The following is a 19,180-nucleotide window of genomic DNA, read 5'->3' on the forward strand; positions in this document are numbered from 1 at the left end:
CGGCGGCTGGAGGCAGGGACGGGAGCCGAGGAAGGAGGGAGCGGAGCGGGTGTGTACGGGGGGGGGCCCGGTGGCAGCAGGTGTCTCGGCGACCTCCGAGCCCCGGCAGCCATCTCCCCCCGGCCCGGGAGCGGCGGGGCTGCCCGAGCGGGACGGTCGGGAGGAGCGCAGGGGAGGGATGCGGGGATGGAGGCTGGGGGGAGCCCGGGGGCGGTGGAAGGACAGGACGTGTGTCCTCCCGCCTCGCCGCAACTTCGGGGCTGGCCGCCAGCCCCGGGGGAAGGGGGGCGGGGGGGGACGAGGGACAGGCAGCCCTCCCTCCAGAAGCCGGCCCGCCTCTCTTGGCACCAGGGCCGGCCCCGGTGCCGGAGAGAGAAGGGAACAAGACCCCTTCCTTTCCTTCGCCCCTCTCCTCCATCTCCAGGAGCGAAAACCCATGGCAAAATGGCACAGACTCCCTCGCCGGGCGCTGCCCGTCCCTAGCCCCGGTGAGGGCTGGAGGAATGCGGTTGGACTCATTCCCTCCCGCCAGTATCTTCCATCCCTTTCCTGACTGAACTGGTGGACACTGGCCAGCTGCCCACCATGGTGCCTCCCAGCCGGTGCAGGACAGCCTCAGGGTCCCCATCGGTCACAGGGAGGGGGGTGACACTGAGCAAAGCCTCCGCAGGCAGCAGCATCCTCCAGCTGTCGCCAGGGCCAGTATTAAAGCATCAGCTGATCCCGCAGCACTGGTTTAGAGCAAGCCAGACTGGGGGACGGGGGACGGGGGGGACGGGGGCGGGGGGTAGAAAAGGGGAGAGATGCAGTAAAGGAAGGGGGGAGACGGGCAGGGGCCCTGCTGGGGCTCCCTTGTCTCAGCCTGGAGCCCTCTCTGCCCCAAAATGAGCCAGGGGCTGTGAGCTAAGGGACTACGGCTCTGGCAGGACCTGGCAGAAGTTAGAACCCAATTCAGACCCCACCGTGTGGGGCAGATTCTCCCAAACCTCCCCATGTCCCGTCTCAGAGCCACCAGAACACTGGGCATCACCCCGAGAGCACCTGCCCTCTCCACCGGAGCTGCGAGCCAGCAGTGCCCGTGCCCAGCCACTAACTACCCTTCTGCCTTCCTCAGGGACAGATCCTGGCTCGGGGACAGGGCCACCCAAATGGGTTGTTGGGTGTCTGCCACCCAGGCTGGCACTGCAGCCACCTGCAATAGCATCCTTGTGGCTGCTGGGCTTGGAGAGGCCATTTCCAGAGAGGTTTCAACTTGCCTAAAAACCTTCCGTCTGTGCTCAGCCATGAGCTGTCTGATGCAGGGAGCTCTCCACAAACCATCCCTGGTCCCTGAGACAGCCTGGCCATCTTCTGCCCAAGTGCTGTGGGTGCCTTTAGGGTGGAAGGTGTGCCAAAAAAAAAAAAAAAAATTAGAAAAAGAGGAAAGGGGAAAATGCATCTAGGGCTACATTTTAATCCCTGTAAAGCAGTACCCGCTCTCTCTGCAGGAGAGCTCAGCCAGATCTCTGAGGCTGCTGCAGTGTGAGAGCTCAGGGCAATGGGGAATGCAGGATCTATCCTGTCCTGGGTACCTGCTGGCCATGTCCTGCTCCCCCAGCCTCAGGCTGCCCACCTCTGCCTGGTTTTGGCATCACTGTCCACTCTCTTGCCCAAAGAGAGATTTAAGGTTTGGCAACAGGTCCTCAATGCCTCAAATTTTTCTCCCAGGTCAACAAAAGAGCTGATCTTGGGTTTAACATTGAAGGAGACAGTGGCTTTATTTAACCCTTACTGCTGCTTATGATCCAGTGTGACAGGGCCTGTGGGACCAGCTTTCCAGGAATCTGGTCCTTTGGTGCTGCCACAGAAGCACTCGGCTGTTCCCATGCCTTTATTACACCTCCAGCAGCTCAGGGTCTTCATTTTTCTCTCCCAGGACTGGCTGCTCTCTGGACTGGATCCCTCAGAGGGTCTTGGCTCACAAATATTTCCCAGTAGAGCTTCCAGGTTGATTGAGGGGGGCAACAGTGACCCCACACTTGGGACAATCCCCAGCTCCACCATCATATCCGTGACTCCCCAGCATCCCCATCCCATGGGACATTTAATCCCCATCACAGCCCAATCCCCACACATGAGACAGAGACAGCCCAAAGTCTGGTGCACATCTGGGCACAGCTGGAGGTGTCTGCAGTGGGGACAAGCAGTGGAGGGCAAGGACTGGTGGTGACACTCTCATGCCAGGCTCCCCAGACATAACTCCTCTCCACTGGGCCCAGTGGCTGGCAGTGAGCAACTGCCCTGAGAGCCCAGCTCCAGTTTTGCAGTTTTCCTGGCAAAGTCCTTCAATGTCTTAAAAACAAAACCCCCAATGTTTTTCTTTGTGAAAAGGCAGTGAATTCCCAAATCTAACCTGCTGCTGGGTCTGGGTCACCAGACATGATGCAGCTTGTGGGGACTGTTCTGCATCATCAAAATAATGTATTGGTGCATTTAAACACCCAAAGTCCTTTCTATATTATAAAAAATAAATAAATAAATAAAAAATAAAAAGAAAAGAAAGAAAGAAAGAAAAAAAATTTCCCTGATGGCTACAAAGGTCCAGGGTTGGGTGGGGACAACACAGGCACAAAGTATCTTTCCCCGCTTTCATCTTCCTCCTTCCCACAGCTGTGGTAGTGGCCCAGTGTGTTACCCTCAGCATCCCAGCTGGTCCCTTATCCAGAGCACAGACCAGCAAAAGGGAGCCCAGCCAGCTTCTCCACCACCTCGTTACCTTTCCCTGGTATCTCCTCTTGCAGGAGGCTCTCTAAGCAGGTTGATAAATGCAAGGCACGGTGCTCCAACAGCTCCCGGTGTGCAGCCACCTCCTGCAGGGAAGAGCTTGCTGGCAGCCAGGCCAGGGGAGCAGGGGGAATGTGGAAGGGTCATGTTGGGACCCTGATGTTTGTCCAGGTTTGCAGTGGCCCAGGCCAACATCAGTCAGAGAAGTGCCCTGGGCTCCATGCAGACTCCTCAGAGCCCACTGCAACCGCACTGGCATCTCACACCCTAAATTGGGGTAAACCCCCACATCCTTGCCCCAGCCCCCTCCATTTCGGTTCCCTCAGAACTCCAGCCTTGCAGAGCCCTTGGGAGCTCCTACCTCCTGCATAAACCTGCACCCCAGACTATATTCAAAGCACCCACCCCCAGCCAGGAAAGCAGCACACCAAGGCTTTGGTATCTCCAGCTCTGAGAGGCAAACCCCAGTATCAGCCTCCTGTTCCTAGGAGAGAATCAGTGTAAGGTTTCTAACCAATGTCCATCCTAGACCAGGACTTGGGGAAAGAGAGGACCTGCATCTGTGCACTGCCAGCACAAAGCCAGAGCTGTCCCTGGAAAAGGAGGCTGGCATCTGGGTAACACAACCCTCCTGGGCTGTCACCACAGGCATCTGACATCAGATGCCCACAGGTCGCACTGCCAAAGCCGAGTCTTGCAGGTGACACTTGTGACACATGAGATTTGGCCATGGACCTACACCCATTCCCTGCCCTGCACTCATCCCGGCCCTGCATCCATCCCAGTCCTTCCTGTTGGCTGCCAACTTCCCCTTCCCAAGAAGCCTGGCCAGAAATTAAGAAGGTCTGAGCCCAGGGGCTCCTATTCCTGTCTCTGTCCTGTTTGGTCTCACTTAAGATGTAAACAGATGTAGATCTTCCTCCACCCTATACTAACTTGAGCTGACACCTCCCCCATCTGCTCTATCCACCAGAGAATTCGGGGATCGGTGCTTAAATAATCACATAGAGTTGGCCAGTATCTTGGATCCCAGCAGCCATAAAAGCAATCAAGGCAGAGTGGAGCAAGGAGAAAGGTGGGACAGAAGTCATGGGGATGATGCTGCGCATGCCTGGCACAGATCCAGTGCAGGTCCAATCTGGCACAGCTACACTCTGCTGCCACCATGTCCTACCCTCACAGTAATTAAGGGAGCAAAAATAAACAGGGATGGTTTTATCCCTGCAGGTGTAATTCCTCCCCCTGGGGTGATGTGTGCCTGCAGGGCTGCCCCAGAGGCTGGGGATGAGGCAGACAAAGCTGCTGGAAGTGGAAATTTCCCAGGAAGGAAGGATATAACTTCTTTCTGGGGTGTAACTAGCCATCATCCGCCAACAACTTTATCTGCCGCTGTCGTATCCCTAAATAACTCCTGGAAACAGCTGCTTGGAGTTTGCATCTCCTACACCTCTGCTCCTATCTTGACCTTGGGAAATGGGCTCATGCAATCCCAATTTCCAAAGTCATTCATCCCAAGCAGAGGGAAAACATCTGGACTTGCAGCTCCACTACATGACCCTGCACAACCCTTCAACCATGAGCAAGAGTCTGGCAGGCACAGAACCCTGGCAAGGCTGAATCTGTAAGATTGGGTGTGGAAACCATGAGTCTGTGGTGGGCCTGGAGTCAAGGATGTTCTTGGGGTCCTCTGGGAGAAGGGATGATGTCCCTTGGATGAAGTGGCTTCCTGGGCACAGTGGGGCTGGTATCCTGCTCCAATGACCCCGGAGCTTGGTACACCAACATGTTCTCCATCCCTGCCCAGGGCTGGGGACGGATATGGAGGGGAAGAGCCGTGAGGGATGTGCCTGGGAGAGCAAGCAGTGAGGGTAGGTTGAGGCAGGGGCTGGAGCTGTGCTCAGCCAAGGCACTGAAGTCAGCACTCTCTGGAGCCATCTGTTCCCTGCGAGGTCCCGGCGCAGACGGACTTGCCCAGGCTCCTGGCAGCGGGTGCCGCAGTTTGGTGATTCACGTGGTGAGAGGCCGGCGTAGAGCCGGACAGCGCCTCTGCGCCACGCCAGCTCCGGGGACGGGGCTGGAAAATTCTGTACTAGCCACGGTGGGGAAAAGCCTTTTCAACCATTTTTCTGGTTGCGTGAGCTGGCTTTTAAAAAACAACACAGCTCCTCAGTGTCAGGCCAGAGATCTGACTCAAGCTGCTTTTTCCCCTCATTCCAGAGCGCAGGAAGCCTCCTGCTTTGTGGGCTCTAAATGCTCATTGGAAAAGGCCAACCTCAGTAGATAGGCAACTAGCAAAGCAAGTGAGAGATCTGCACTGGTCTTCTGGGAGTAACTGGAAAATGAAACATCAACAGGAGTTTCTGGAATGTGACAGACCTGCTACTCCAAGGCATGAACCCATGGGCAGCCCATGAGCCCAAGGAGCTGGCCTGGACAGTCTTCAGACAGGGAAACTGAGGCATGGCAGTGCAAACCAGCAAGAGGAAGTTGCAAAGACCCAAATGGAGCCACGCCATCACCCCGCAGTGTGACGAGCTCAGCCCCGTGCCAGCCCGGCTGCCTTGCACAGAAGCACACAGGAGACAGCAAGGAGAGCGAGGAGCAGGGAGCCGTGTCCACCAGCTCCCCAGGCCATCGCTCACCACATGCTGACCTCCAGCAGCTTTGTGCAGCCTCATTAAAGCTAAGCTGAGCCGTAACTCATCCAAGCAGGGCAATCCCCATGCAGAGCTGGCAGCAACGACTTTCAGTGTTTCAGGTCTCTTTCCAACAGCAGATGGGTGTCACTCACAGCATTGCTTTCCCAGCTCCTCACCTGCTTCAGAAAATGGCCTTGGAGCTGCTCCTGTGGCAGAGGAGGAGAGCACAGGGCGAGGGCTGCCCTGTCTCACCTCCGCGGCGGGGACACACCTGGGCCAAACACGAGGCTATTCATGCCTAAAAGCAGAGCCCGAATGGAAGCGGGGGCCTGCGAGGGCGCCCCAGGCTGGCCGGAGCCCCGGCGGGCAGCAGGAGCGCTGGGACCCCCCGGCCCGGCGGTGCCGCTCCGGGTCACAGCTCCCGGACACCGCTCCCGGTCACCGCTCCCCGGTCACAGCTCCAGGGTCACCTCTCCCCTGTCACCTCTCCCCGGACACCGCTCCCGGGACACCTCTCCCCTGTCACCGCTCCCGGTCACCGCTCCCCGGACATCACTCCCCGGTGTGGCCTCCCAGCGCCACCTAACGACACCGGGGACAGGGACCCGGGGACCTTCCCGTGCTGCGCACATCCCGAGGAGAGACGGTAAGGACAGCCGTGGGAGGCTGAAGCAACCAGGACACGGGGCTGGGGCCTGGGGGCTCAGGCAGCAGAGGAAAGGGAGCTGGAAGTGTCAAATAAGAATTTACATGATTGTAACCAGCCTCTCTCTGCCCATGAGGCTCAGTCCCCTGTCCCTGCCCTTCACTGACCTTCACCATGCCACGGTTTTCCCACAGACCAGCTTTAACCCCAGGGCCTTGGCCAAGTTCAAGGTTGAGCCAAGTCACTCAGCTCAAGCACTCAAACTCAGCAAGGACAGACACTCGTGTTAATCTGTTATCACAGCCCAAAAACTGCCCTGAAGCATCCTCAGTTTGGGAACAGTCATGTGCCAGGCTCAGCACGAGCACAGTGGTCTTTAACGTGGCTACAAAAGCACCTTGGCATCAACATCCAAGGCGATGTGGAAGAAAATCCTGGGGAGGATCCATCTCCTCTCTTCCCAAAACCTTCAGATTTGATGCAGCCACAACCCCTTTGCTGTCCCATTCCTGGCGAGTCTGCCAAGCTGGACTGCTGCTCCCCGTGGCAGGTGCAGCCCCCCTTGCCTCCACACCCCTCTTCCCAAAGCTCTGATTCACCTCAGAACCCAGCATTGATGTAATCTCCTGCTCGAGAGTTCAGTATTAGGACTGCATGAGCCGCAAGACGTAAGGACAACCACATCACACAAACAGCTGTTCCACAAAAGCTTTATTGCTTGTTTGAGTATGAGTTCCCATTATCACATTTCCTGAGTTTCTTAATGAGCTTTCAAATGAGATTTAAATAGAAAAGGATGGGAGTGAAAAAGGGGAAAATAGGGAGAAGTCAGAGATCTCCCTTCCTTGAGATGAGGTGGGAGAACAGTGCCCTGTGTGCAAGTCCCCTGCTGTGACAGAGGGCTGGGCTGAGGTGGAGGTTGCCCTAGCTCGATTTCCCCCTCTGCCTCCATCACAGAGCCACTGTCACTGTCACCATTTCCACAGGCTGGGGAGGAGGGGTGGCAATCCTGCAGTGCTCTGGCAGGGAGGACGGGGGGGGGGGGGTTCGGACAGCCAGGGAAGGGGCCCCGCTGACGCTGCCCCTGCGCCACGGATAAAGAGGAGATTATAGCTCATGGCTTGTAATCTGGCTTAAAACCTGACACCGTCACCGTAGGCAATCTGGGCTAAGAGAAGCATTTAATAAGCTTCAAAACACACAGGCCAAAAAAACATAACCCCACCAGCTAAAGGAGAGAAAGAGCTCAAGGCACTGCTTGCACCAGTCGGCACTTGCAGGTAATGATGGACACAGGATCCCTCATGATCCAGAACAAGGCAATTACATGGTTGTTATTCCAACTGCCCCACAAAACAGAACCCAGGCTCTGCTGGGATTTAACTGTGGGAAGCAGAAAGCAAGTGAATGCCCTCTTCTGCTTGTGTAGAGCTCGCAAGTGGAGAGCACCTGGGGCTGCCCTGCCTTGGGATGTCGCAGGAGCCACAACACTTTGGGTGCTGCTCCAAGGTTAAGGCAGTGGCAGACAAAAAAGCCAGACTCAAGTTGCAGGTCGATTTTATCTTCCCTGGAAGGGTTTATTTTAAAAAAGCAATCATTATTAAAAGATGCCTGCTCTGGCATGAATGACAAGGCAACAAAGCCATTTGGCTTGTGGCTTAAAGGGGAGGCAGCAAGACACAGGGAAGCTCCTCCACGCAACTTGTGTTAAAGTGGCTGGCCAGGAATCCCCCAGGTACACACACACCTCCCCTCAGTGCACTGCATGATTCATTAATGCTTTGAAGACAGACAGGAAAGAATCATGCCCAGGAATGGCAGCTGGCTGCAGGCATGCGAGGCCAGCCAGCAGCCTCTGGTCTTGAGACTTCGGGAGCCCAGAGTTCATTGTTACCAGAGAGGCTCCAGTGTCACACACCCCTCCAGAGCCACCAGCAGCCCTGGACACAAGCCCTGTGCTCCCAGACCCACTGGTGCTGCCAGGATGGTACCACTGGAGCAGTGCCACGTTCCCACCACTGCTGCCTTAGTGACCGATTATCTGCAGCATCTCCACAGGATCCACAATCTTCTCCCGGGGTTTGCCAGCAGCTTTGCCTCTTGCCACTTCAGCAGCATCAATCTTCTCCCAGTCTGAGAAGGAAACAGGACGGACCCCTGGGGTGATGGTGAGAGACAGGAGAGAGAACTTAACTAAGTAAGAAAAAGTTCAGCCTCACCTCCCCATTGGCAGGGCCCTGATGTGGCAGCAAAGCTGCCCTTTTCTGACACGGTGTCAGAGCTCAGCCTCACAAAGGAGAAATAATTTCTAACGCCACAAGGAGAGGGGTGGAAGGTCCCAGTCGGCTCGGATCAGTCAGACCTTTGTGAGCCGTAACAACAGCAAGCACAAACCACCTCGGGACAAAATGCTTGCAGTTCACTCCTAAACCTCAGTTTTAAGAGGCAAAACACACACATACACACTTTAATTGAATGTCTTTAAACACAGCTACAGCAGATTACGCTCCTGGGCATTTTAATCTTTCCCCTAACTTGCTTGGAAGGATTACTAGGAAAACCACTCAAGAGCAATAGCTCACTGTCTCAGCAGCTGACAGTGACATTTTACTCAAGGTCTGTGCTGCTTTTAATGGCCCTTCCCAGAAAGTGGTCATTAACCTTAGCAATGACACAGATATTTGAGAGAATTCAAGTCCTGCTCTCCCTGGGCTTTGGAACATTGAAACAGCAGAAAAATCCATTCCCATGGCTCAGACTCTGCTCCCTCACAGATCCAGGAGGAGTTTGGCTGCGTTGAACCTTCCTGCTGGCTGCTACTGAGCCTCACACCGACCTCGGCTGTGCAGGATGCTCTCCACAAGTCCAAAGCCTTCTCTGGAGGGGGATATATCCAGCACACCCCCCTGGAGATCCTCCAGCACAGACTGGGCAGTGTCAAAGCTGTCGTTCATGGTGGTGATGATCACGCCTGTGGGTCCTCTCTTCACCCACCCGCTGCAGTACAGACCTGCAGGGGCACATGGAGCAGACAGGCTCAGGTCAGCACATGACCCTGGATCCTTCTGGCTGCAAGTTCCTGCCCTGTTCCCCACCTTGGTGGTGTGAACAGACCCTTAGTGCTGTGGCAGGAATTTGTGTACATACAGATCAGCACTAAGCAGCTGCATGGGCTGTGTCACTTTAGTAACAGGATGCAGTAAAACCCCCATGCTAAACCAGACAACCCTAAAAAGAGATGGAGACTGGCCAGCTCTTAACCCCTGATAGAGGCAGCACATTTCTTCAGTTTCCACTCTCCAAGGTGTGCAATATCCATGCCCTTGGTGAATGAACTTCCCACCCCAAGGCCCCCCAGCCCACCAGCTGTGCTCGGAATGTCCATGCAAATCCCTGGGGATACCCTCCACCCTGCCCAAGTTGTTGGGGAAGACACCACACAAATCCCTGTGGATACAGACCTGGGACACCCTCCACCCTGCCCGAGCTGTTGGGGATGACCCCACGCTGGCTGTCGAAGGGCACAGCTGGGTCCAGCGGCAGGCTCCGGTAGCCAATACTGCTGAGCACCAGCCCACACTCCAGCTCCTCCACATCTCCAGTGGGAATGGCTTTGGCAGAGTCACCCGAGCCCTGAGAGAGGGAGGAGACCACCACAGTCACCACTGCAGAGCAGCAGCCCCCTCCAGTCCCCTTTGGCATCTTTGACCCCTGGGTATTTGCTAAAGGCCATTCTGCAGCAGGATCAGGGAAAGAGCCCCCTTGGGAAAAACTCTTAGTGGTACCAGATTCCCTTTTGGTACCAGATTCCCTGAGAGCCTGCCAGAGGCCACTCCAGCCAGACAGGGAACACAGAGCTGTCTTTGGAGAGATTCCCAAGGGATGCAACAGTTCCATTCCCAGCCTCCCAGGGCCACACCAGCCCGCAGTACCTCCAGGCGGGTCAGGGCCATGCGGATGCCCCTCGCCCTCCTCCCATCAGCACTGGGCAGCACTTCCTGGGGGCTGCGCTGGAACTTCAGCCCCCACTCCCGGGGGGCTGCTGCCCCTGCTGCTGCTGCCCCTGCTGCTGCTGCCCCTGCTGCTGCTGCCTGCATCTCCACTGGCTTCTCCAGGGCTGTTTTGATCATCAGGTCAGTCAGTCGCCTCCTGGGCCTAGGAGCATCTAGGAAAAGAGAGAGATCTTCAGAACAGGAATCAGCAAAAGCCCCCTGGGACACAGCACTGGGCCAAGGCATGTCAGGGCAGTGTCAGTATGTGAGTCTGTCATGTTGGTGGGAGCCTGACACCTCTGAGATGACAAACTGCAAGTCAAAGTGACCAGGAGATCTCCTGAGGCTTGAGGCCAGTGGGACACACAAATCAAAGTCTGCAATTTCCTGTCTTGCAGGTGCTTGGAGGCAGCAGCCCGTGGAGAAGAGCAGGTCTCTGGACACCCTTGAACTCAGTGTTTTCTTTTTAGGTCTACAGGAAGCTCTTAAATCAACAACCTTGGGATCTCCCCACAAGGTTCCGTCAGCCCTCCGGAGTCTCTTGCCCTCATCACTCAGTGTAAGCACTGAGTGGCTGCACAAACAGAGATACACAGTGTTCTCTTGTCTTGGTGCCTCCTGGCATTCTGAGCACGTGACACACAATGGTAACTGAGCCTTCACAAGCCAGACATTAAGTACAGGACAAGAGTTTCTCTGATGTGCCCTCTGGGCACCTGCAAATCACTCCTGGTTGATCACCTGCCCAGGTGAGTCCTGTCTTGAGGGGCATGGCACATTTCCCTCACCTTTGACAGCACTTTCAAGGCCTGTGAAGTCAGCAGGGTCCAGGACAGCTCTGGTACCAGGCAGGTTTATCATCTCCCGCAGCTCCTGGGAATTGTGGGCAGGAAAATGTTACCTCCAGCAAAGAGAGGGCAGTCCCAAATCACTGGGAGCCAGGAAATGGGTGCAGGAAGGATGCCTGAGATCAACATTCGCTCCCAAACCACCCCTCCCCACCAGGTACAGGCAGTTTGGGGCTCAGCTCTGGGAAACTGCAGCACCTCCAGCCTCACCTTGATGGTGAAAGCAACTTGGAGAGGTCCCCTCCTCCCAACCAGCCAGACACGCTTCACCTTGCTGCAGGCAAGAGCTGCCAGGGAGCTGTCAGTGATGTCTGTCTTCTGCAAAACAGAGACGCCAGAGTGGGACGAGGGCAGATCTGGAGGGAGCTGGGGGGAAGGCACAGCCTTGAAGGTGAAAAATCAGCAGAAAAGCTGGCTGTGCATGCAGAAAGCCCGGGCGAGGATGGGAAACAAGTCATCTCCCTTTGCACAGAGCTATTTGCACAGCTGGTCCCTCATCACTGAATGTTCTTTCTGAGGCCATAATGCACCAGAGGTAACGAGCCAGCACCCCGTGACTGCCTCAGGGGATCCACCCAGCAGGTTCACCTTGGGGCTAACAGAGCAAAGCCTTCCAGTGAGCTCCATTCTGAGGTGCCTGCAGATGCTGTTGGGGGACTTCCCAGCCCAGGACATACAGGCTCTGGATGAAACCTGCTGCAAACCACAGCTCAAATCACCACCTGGCTGCCCCAGGCAGCTCCAGCACAAGTACGAGCATGGCCAGGCCTCACCCTGGTGCTGGCACCTCACAAAAATCTTGTGTTCTGTTTCAATCATGTGCATTTATCCAGACTGCAGGACCTTTTCCAGAGAAAACACGACAGGAGAGACACAAGGTAACCAGGAGAAACCATTCCAGACCAATATTTCTATCAGGGAACTACCTGCCCACCCTGGCACTCATACCAGTGCCGTGTCTCGCAGCACTGCTCTCAGCTTGCTTTAGTCACTGGTAGACAGTGCCTCCAAGTTTGGGGGTTTTTAAAATTTAATTTAGATATTAATACAGGAAGTTGTTGCACAGCTGTAACAAACCTCATGGCATTTCTCCCAGAGGGAAAGCCCTTGCTGCCAACATCTGGGGCAGAAGCTGTATGGAGCAGCTGGTGCACACCAGCTCCCAGCTGTCTGTAGGGATGATGTCCATCCACCAGTCTGCCCAGTGCCACCAGCTGAAACCAGGCTGCTGTCCTCAGCTCCAGTAGAAAAAGATAAACCCCAACAGAAGTTTCTGGTTTGGTGGCAGAAGAGGGAAAGTAGCTCCTCTTTTGCTTCTCATAGGAAAGCAAGGGATGATGTTTGATTTCCAACATTTTGGATGCCAGCAGAGCAATCCAGAGGGCTCTGTGGCATCACCCAAGTCATGGCCACAGCCTTGGATGCCCTACAGACTGGGAATCCATGGGTGCACCCGACAGGCAACAGCCTTCCCTGGCAAAAGATCCCAAAGACAGAGGAGTCTGAGGTTTTGTCTGAGATGGGTGGGAGCCAGCAGCCACCCAGCAGGGAGGAAATTTGGGGCCTGGGCTGTCCTCATGGTGCAGAGCACCCCTCACTCACCCTGAGGAGCTGTAGTGGGGACAGCAGGATCCGGGCAATGTCCAGTGCCACGTTGCCATGACCCAGAATCAGCGCCGTCTCACAACTCAGGTCAGGCTTCAGCTGTGGGGAGAGACCCAGCTGTGACTGAATCTACACAATGTCCAGCCCTTTAGAACTGCTCTTACCACCTAAATTCTGTTCCACCCTGCTTTGCCCCAAAGAGAGGTGATGCAGATTGGGTTACCCCACACCAGCCTCCTCCCCAAGGAGACACAGCAACACAGCCACTCCCAGATGATCCCTCTTCCCACCTTTCCTGCTCTCCTGGGAGCAGGAGCTGTTTTGGCCAAAAAGCTTCCTCAGGAAGCAGAGCATCATCCCTACAGGTTCCCATCTGGCCCTGCCAAAATGTGCTGCAAACGTGCAGAGCCAGCTAATCCACTCTCACTGATGTGCAAATTGTTCACATTTCTACCATCTAAGAAGGATTTAACATGGGTCCTGCTAATCTTTTCCAACTGCAGGCCTTTCAGGACTTAATCTGGAGCTGAATGCCTGCATTGGGATGGGAAGAAGGACAGGAGGAAGGGCAGGAAAGCACAGGGCTGTACTCACGTCCCGGTTCTCGGGCAGCCCATTGTACCAGCCCACGAAGGCTCGGGCTGAGTAAACACCGGGGAGGTTCTCCCCTGGGATCCCCAGGACCCGGTTGTCTTCAGCACCGTAACTCTGAGGAGGAGCAGACACAGTCAGAGATGTCACTATGTGCAGGGCTTGACACCGACACAAATCTCCCCTTCCAGCTGCTGCCAGGGTCACTGCATGGCTGTGATATCCCCTCCCACAGGCTAAGATACTCAACAGAAGGGCTAAACACAGCCCAGGCACAGGGGCTTCATCCACCTCATCATCCTGAGCTCCAGAGCCAAATCTGGCGTCCTTGGTCCAAGGCAGAGCATGACAAGCTGAGGACTGAGCAGCAAGGACAAATCCATGGCAGGCTAAAATAAGCATTGGCCAGCACAGGGAGAGGTTTCAGAGCCCTGCACTTGATGCCAAGCTCCAGCACATGCCCCGTGCAAGGGCTTTGGACAAACCTTGGAGTATCTGAGCTGTCCCAAGGCTGGGAAGAGTTTCCCATGGTAACAAGGCACCCAGAAACACCTCACCCAAACACTATCCACAAGACCCCAGTAGAGAATAACCCTCCAGACCTTTCCCAGGACTGCTGGCACACTAAGGTTGCGGGTACCCACCAGCACCACGGCGTGGTAAGCCTGCTGCAGCTCGGGCACTGTCACGTCCCTTCCCACGGTGACATTCCCGTAGTAGGCGCAGCGCTCCGAGTGCGCCGTCTGCGTGAAGGTGTTGATCACGTTCTGCAGAGATCACAGACCTGGAGTTATATCCCACAGCCAGGGAAAAGGCCTGACAAGAGATCCCTGTGCTCATTCCCTCCAGCCTTGAGATGCTCCACCACCTCATCCCAGTCAAGTTATTCTGAGACTCTTATCTACGAACAGCCAGAGCTAACTCACAGGGAGATAAGCACAGCTGTGACTTGGCACTCTCTCCACCACCCCTTGTGAAAGGAAAATGTGTATTTTGCACCCACCTGGGGAGGACAGGACCTTTACAATACATTCAGCCCCTCAGAATAAACCCCCACTGCAGGGGAAAACTCCTTCTCAGGAATGAGATTTGCAGCCCACCTGGCCCCCTCTGCCAGCATTTCATCTCAACCCTTCCTGAAAACCACTTCCTTGAGAAAGGATGCAGGGCAGGATAGCATCCAGACCTTTTTCTTCTGAATAATCAGAGCTACACAGCAAAACCACTGCTCCCACCCCTGCAGCTCCAGACAGACTCAGCCTGGGGCAGTGTCTGCAGTATGTCCATTCCTCCCCTCTCACACAAAGGGATCCAGGCATTTTGGTTTTAGGATCTCCAGGGATTAGAGGAAACCACTGCACGACACTGCTGTGTCTGGATTTCCTGTATCCTACACTTCCAACCACCTCTGCTCCAGCTCAAATACAGCAGATACTCCTGGATACAGCTCACTGCCAGGCAAAGGAAAATGGTTGGGAAATCCTTGGTTTAACTTTTCCGTGCCCAGGAGAGCACCTACAGCCCAACCCCACAGCCCCCATGAGATCTGTGTGTTCCCAGAACAAGTACTGATCGAGGGGCAAACGGCAGCAGCAATGAGCAGGTGAGATCTTGCTGACATAAAGTGCCCAGGGACAAAGAAACCCATCCGTGCTCCTTGGCCTTGCTCTAGGCCAGGCTGACCAGCACCAGGAGCAGCACTTCCCATCACAAGCCCCTGGTTCTGGCCCAGAGCACTAATGCCAGGTGTCCCATGTCACCTGTCCATGGCCTCAGCACGGACAAGAAGGAGATCTGGACCTCTCTGGTCTAACAGCTCCATGTTAGAGAGCCTGAGGCAGGAGGAAGGACAGTGACCACCTCAGCTGCACCCACCACTGTCACCACACTCAACCACACGGGCAAGGGGCAGGGAGCCAGCACCAACCTTCACCTCAGGGTGGTCTGGGGCCACTCCAAAACGGACAAGCCCGAAGGGAACAGGCAGCTTCTCGTAGATGTCCACCAGGGCCCCACCATGGTGCTGTGGGAGAAGAAAGTCACAGTCTTCCTGTCTCACTGAGGACAGAAAGGTCACAGGAGCCTAGAAACACTTGTCTGCAGCTGGGGGAAATACAGGGCAGAAGGCTGGGCTGCAGCAAGCCAGAAACAGCCTCTTCCAGACTTTTCCATGAGCAGGATGATGCTGCATCTGTTACTGCCAGCTCAGACTACAAGATGTAGCAGAGTGACCCCAACCACCACCACATCCACCTTGTGGGGCTCCATCTCCCTACCCACTCCTGAGCTCCTTTTCCACACTAACCTGGTGGGTATCCAATACCTGGGGACTGATCAGAGAGCCCCCGTGCCAGGAAGCAGCCAGTGCAGCACCCTGGGTGCTGGGGGACCTGCCAGACATCTCCCAGTCCCCAGCAGAGGTGCCCATGCCCTGAGATGGCCTGGGCTGAGTCACCTCAGGGACAGAGCCTTAGACAGATGTTTGGCTGCAAGGCTTTTGTTATCTTGTATTTTGAGGCAGCCTCTTCCCGAGATTAAGCTGCCCTGAAATTTGTCCCTGAGGCTTAGCAACAGCTATTTTCCAACACATTCCAGAGACTAAACAACACGGTTTAATGATGGGGTTAAGCTGCTCTATCTCTGGAGGGTGCCAGCAGCCCAGTTCTTTTTTCAGGTCTCATTTCCCAACAGACCTGACTGACTGCCCAGAGCACTGAGATTTACAGACACAAGGTAAAGCATCACCCATGTATCTTAATTCTGCTGGGGAAGGAGGAGAGCAGGTCCCAGATGTCATTCCTGCTGGGTGACAAGAGCTTTGTGCGAGGCAGATTCCTCCTGATTATTTGATTCTAGAAAAATCACTTGGGATGAACTCACAGCAACCAACCTAAGTCCTGAAAGGAAGGCCCAGGGGCAGAGCAGGGATGAAGGCAGCGGTACCTACCCCAACCAAAGAGGCCCAGGAGCACCATGTGGGGTCTGGGCTGCCCCAAGTAGCCCCCCAACGACACCGACCTGGCCTGAGCAGCGCCAGGAGCCCACTAAACCACCCCAGAAGGTGCTGAGGTTGCAGGCAGCGCAGAGATGCCTCCCTGGGTGTGCAGATCCCTGCCCTCCCCCGCGGTCAGACCCATCCCGGTACCTTCAGGATGTGCTGAGCCGTGTAGAAGCCGGCGGGGCCGCTGCCCACCACGCAGACCCGAGGTGCCGGGGCAGGCGAGGACAGCCACCGCCGCAGACCTGCAGGGGAGAACGACAGGCAAGGCGTGAAGCCACAGGAGCTGCCACTGCCAGGGGCGGCACAGCCCCTCCCGGAGCCCGGCACCCACCCAGCGGGGCTCGGCCCCCCGCGCCGGCCATCGCCGCGGCGGAGCAGAGCGGGGCCGGGCTCTGTGTACCGCACCCGGGAGCGCCTCGAGGTCAGGGACAGCGGCTTTGGCGCTTAGGGCCGGGCCGGGGCCGGCGGGGTGTCAACTGCTCCGGAGCGCCCGAACCCAGACCTCCGACCCCGCGCACCGGGGCCCCGCGCCTCACAGCCGCAGGGGTGGAGCACGGGCCTGCGGGGCGCGGTTCTCGCAGCCCCTCGGCCCCACAGCCCCAGCTCCCCGGTGATACCGGTCCTTTCCCGGTTCCCTGTCCCGGACACGTGTCCCCGCTGTCCCCCCGGGCCGTGTTCCGCCGCGGCCGCCGGGCCCCGCCCCTCACCGATCCGGCCCCGCCCCTCACCGATCCGGCCCCGCCCCTCACCGATCCGGCCCCGCCCCTCCTCCAAGCCGATCGTGAGGCGGGAAAGAGTCTTCATTAGCATAACCCCGCCTCCCGCCGCCGCATGGCCCCGCCCCCGCACCGTCAGCCAATGGCAGCTCGCCGTTTCCACCGCGGCTGACCGGAAACGCGCTGATATCATAGAGAGGCGCGGCAGGAAGAGCCCTCTGGCGGCCGCTCGCACCGCCGCTCTCTGTGGTGAGACCTCCGCGGTACCCGGCGCGCTCTCGCAGCATTCATCATCACTGATGCTGCTAATTGCCTGCGCCCGTTTATCGCCCAACAAGCGACCAGCTGCCAAAATCTACCGGGGAAAGCGAAGCTCAGGCTGATTTTAACCATGCGTTACACAGCCACCCTATTCTTGCCAGGAGAAACCCCCAGCATCCTTCGATAAAAGGTAAAACATTAACGCCAGAGAGAGTGGATAAATGATGCTGACAGAACTCCTGCCCCAGTGTCTCCATGGTCTGTGCTTTATTTCCTCCTTCATCCATATCCCTCAGAGCATTCCAGATGCTGGTGCTCACACCTCCCATGCAGGAGCACCACATCCCATCTTGGTTTAGACCCTGCACAACACATGAGCCAGAAAAATCATCTCATAGGGCCTAGCAGACATTTAAAAGTTGGCCAGATGCCAGAGCATGCAGGCGAGTGCTTGATGGGGCTTTTAAAATGCAATTAAAACCATGAGGAGTTTACAGCCAGAAGCTGGTTGTAATACAGATCATAAAACCCACACGCTTTCTCTCCTGGTCTTGGAAATGAGTTGATGGCTTTCTGCAAAGGCACGCTGAGAATGACAGCTGGCTCTGTGCCTCCTTCTGCACCCACTCCTTTGGGGGGGGGTTGTGGCAAGGACCAGGAATTCTGTTGGTTCCAAACCCTCAGCCTCAGGTCAGCACAGCAATCATCGAGCCCTTGCCAGAGAGGCAAGGCTGAAGGCTCCAAATACTGCCATAGAGGTCATCCAAAGAAGCAGCTGGTTTATATTTGGAGGGTTCCAAGCACAGGAGTCAGAATCCTCCATTTTTTCCCAGAATTCTCCCTTTCCCCAGTTAACTTCTGTATCCACCAGCTCTGGCAGGGAATAATCCACCTATCTCCTAAATCACAGGCTGTCTCCTGCTCGCTGAGGGGCCTGCAAACACTTGCCTTCAGATGGCATTGCCTTAAACAACATCCATAAAATCCAGCTAGGAAAAGAGCTGTTGCTCTGACCAGTGCTTGGGAACATTTTGGGGCTGATTTCTTTGCAGCAGGAGAGAGCAAAAGAGCATTTTATGCCCACAACCAGGAACATATGAGGTTAAGATTACCCTGCCTGAATCAAAAGCAGCACCTCTAATGCTCCCTCACCCCCCCTCACTGGAGCTGGGAATGCCCAATAATTTGTTGCATTTACTTTAATTTATCTCTGATACTCAATTGAGAAATTAATTGGGGGAGGGGCAGTCTGGGGAGGGTCTTTGGCCCCCTAGAGCATTCAGGCCATTTGCCCTGGCCATACCCCTCCAGCTGCCCCAGACCCAGCCTAACCCCTGCCCAGAGGATAGGAATTTGCCCTCTGGGTGTTTCATAATGTCCTGGATCAATGACCCACATAGGCCTGGACAGAGGTGACAATGCCCCCAAATCAGTGCATCAGCAGCCCCTGGGCCCCAGCCCAGGATAAATCGATAGTTCAACATTTCTGATGCCAAAGGGGTCATGCTGGATGGATCCAGGGCCACTCCTCCTTTCCCTGAGTCTGGATCACCTGCACAGGGATGCCATGGCCACCCCAATTCCAGCCTCACATCACAGGGACACTTTCCCAGCGCATCTGAGGATGCTCCTGGACTTGGTGGAGGAGAAGCAGAGTAAAACACCATGAACTGCCTGCTGCAACAATCACCTTGCCACAGGCCAGGACCCGGGCAGAGCATCCCTGTGCCTTGGGACACATTTGCTTGTGAAGCTTTACAAATCCACAACGTGGCACTGCAGGGGTCCAGCCCAGATGGGAGAACAACTCAAATCAGGGAGCAAAACCCCAGGATCAAAGCAAAACCACGCTGGTCTCAGTTTGGCCATCTGCCCTTTCTGCTGCCAGCTCCCCACCGTGACACTGGGGTGGACTCTGTGGTTGTTCTTGCAGGTGTAGGACAGCAGAGCACCCTGGTAAAGCCAGACACAGCTCCCCAGAGGGGGCTTGAACTGGCCACGTGAGCACCCCAGCCCTGGCAGCAGCACAGGGGGCAGAGCTCACCCTCCCTAAACAGGGAAGGTGTCCCAAGCCCTGTACACCTGCCTGCCTCTGGCAGGTGATTCCCTTGGTAAACT

At 55.9% G+C, this 19,180-nt stretch overlaps 1 protein-coding gene across 2 annotated transcripts; it reads right to left on the reverse strand.

Annotated features, from left to right (window-relative positions):
* Window positions 1–6,758: 6,758 nt before the first annotated feature.
* On the reverse strand, window positions 6,759–18,269 carry FDXR (ferredoxin reductase). 2 transcript variants are annotated; one of them, XM_088065431.1, is made up of 12 exons: window positions 18,011–18,269; window positions 16,230–16,327; window positions 15,012–15,107; window positions 13,729–13,851; window positions 13,088–13,201; window positions 12,491–12,592; window positions 11,099–11,206; window positions 10,829–10,913; window positions 9,981–10,213; window positions 9,510–9,681; window positions 8,885–9,058; window positions 6,759–8,205 (listed from the first exon to the last, which is right to left on the reverse strand). In XM_088065431.1, the coding sequence occupies exons 1-12, from the start codon at window positions 18,156–18,158 to the stop codon at window positions 8,075–8,077; spliced, it is 1,584 nt and encodes a 527-aa protein (XP_087921557.1). In that variant the 5' UTR covers window positions 18,159–18,269; the 3' UTR covers window positions 6,759–8,074. The 2 variants fall into 2 exon arrangements, with proteins under 2 accessions (XP_087921557.1, XP_014111257.2); XM_014255782.2 differs by lacking the exon at window positions 18,011–18,269 and adding an exon at window positions 16,417–16,765.
* Between the last annotated feature and the right edge of the window lie 911 nt (window positions 18,270–19,180).

Source organism: Pseudopodoces humilis, chromosome 21 (assembly GCF_049639895.1).
Source record: "Pseudopodoces humilis isolate 2021_Gansu_Grassland_sample_001 chromosome 21, ASM4963989v1, whole genome shotgun sequence".
Taxonomy (NCBI): Eukaryota; Metazoa; Chordata; class Aves; order Passeriformes; family Paridae; genus Pseudopodoces; species Pseudopodoces humilis.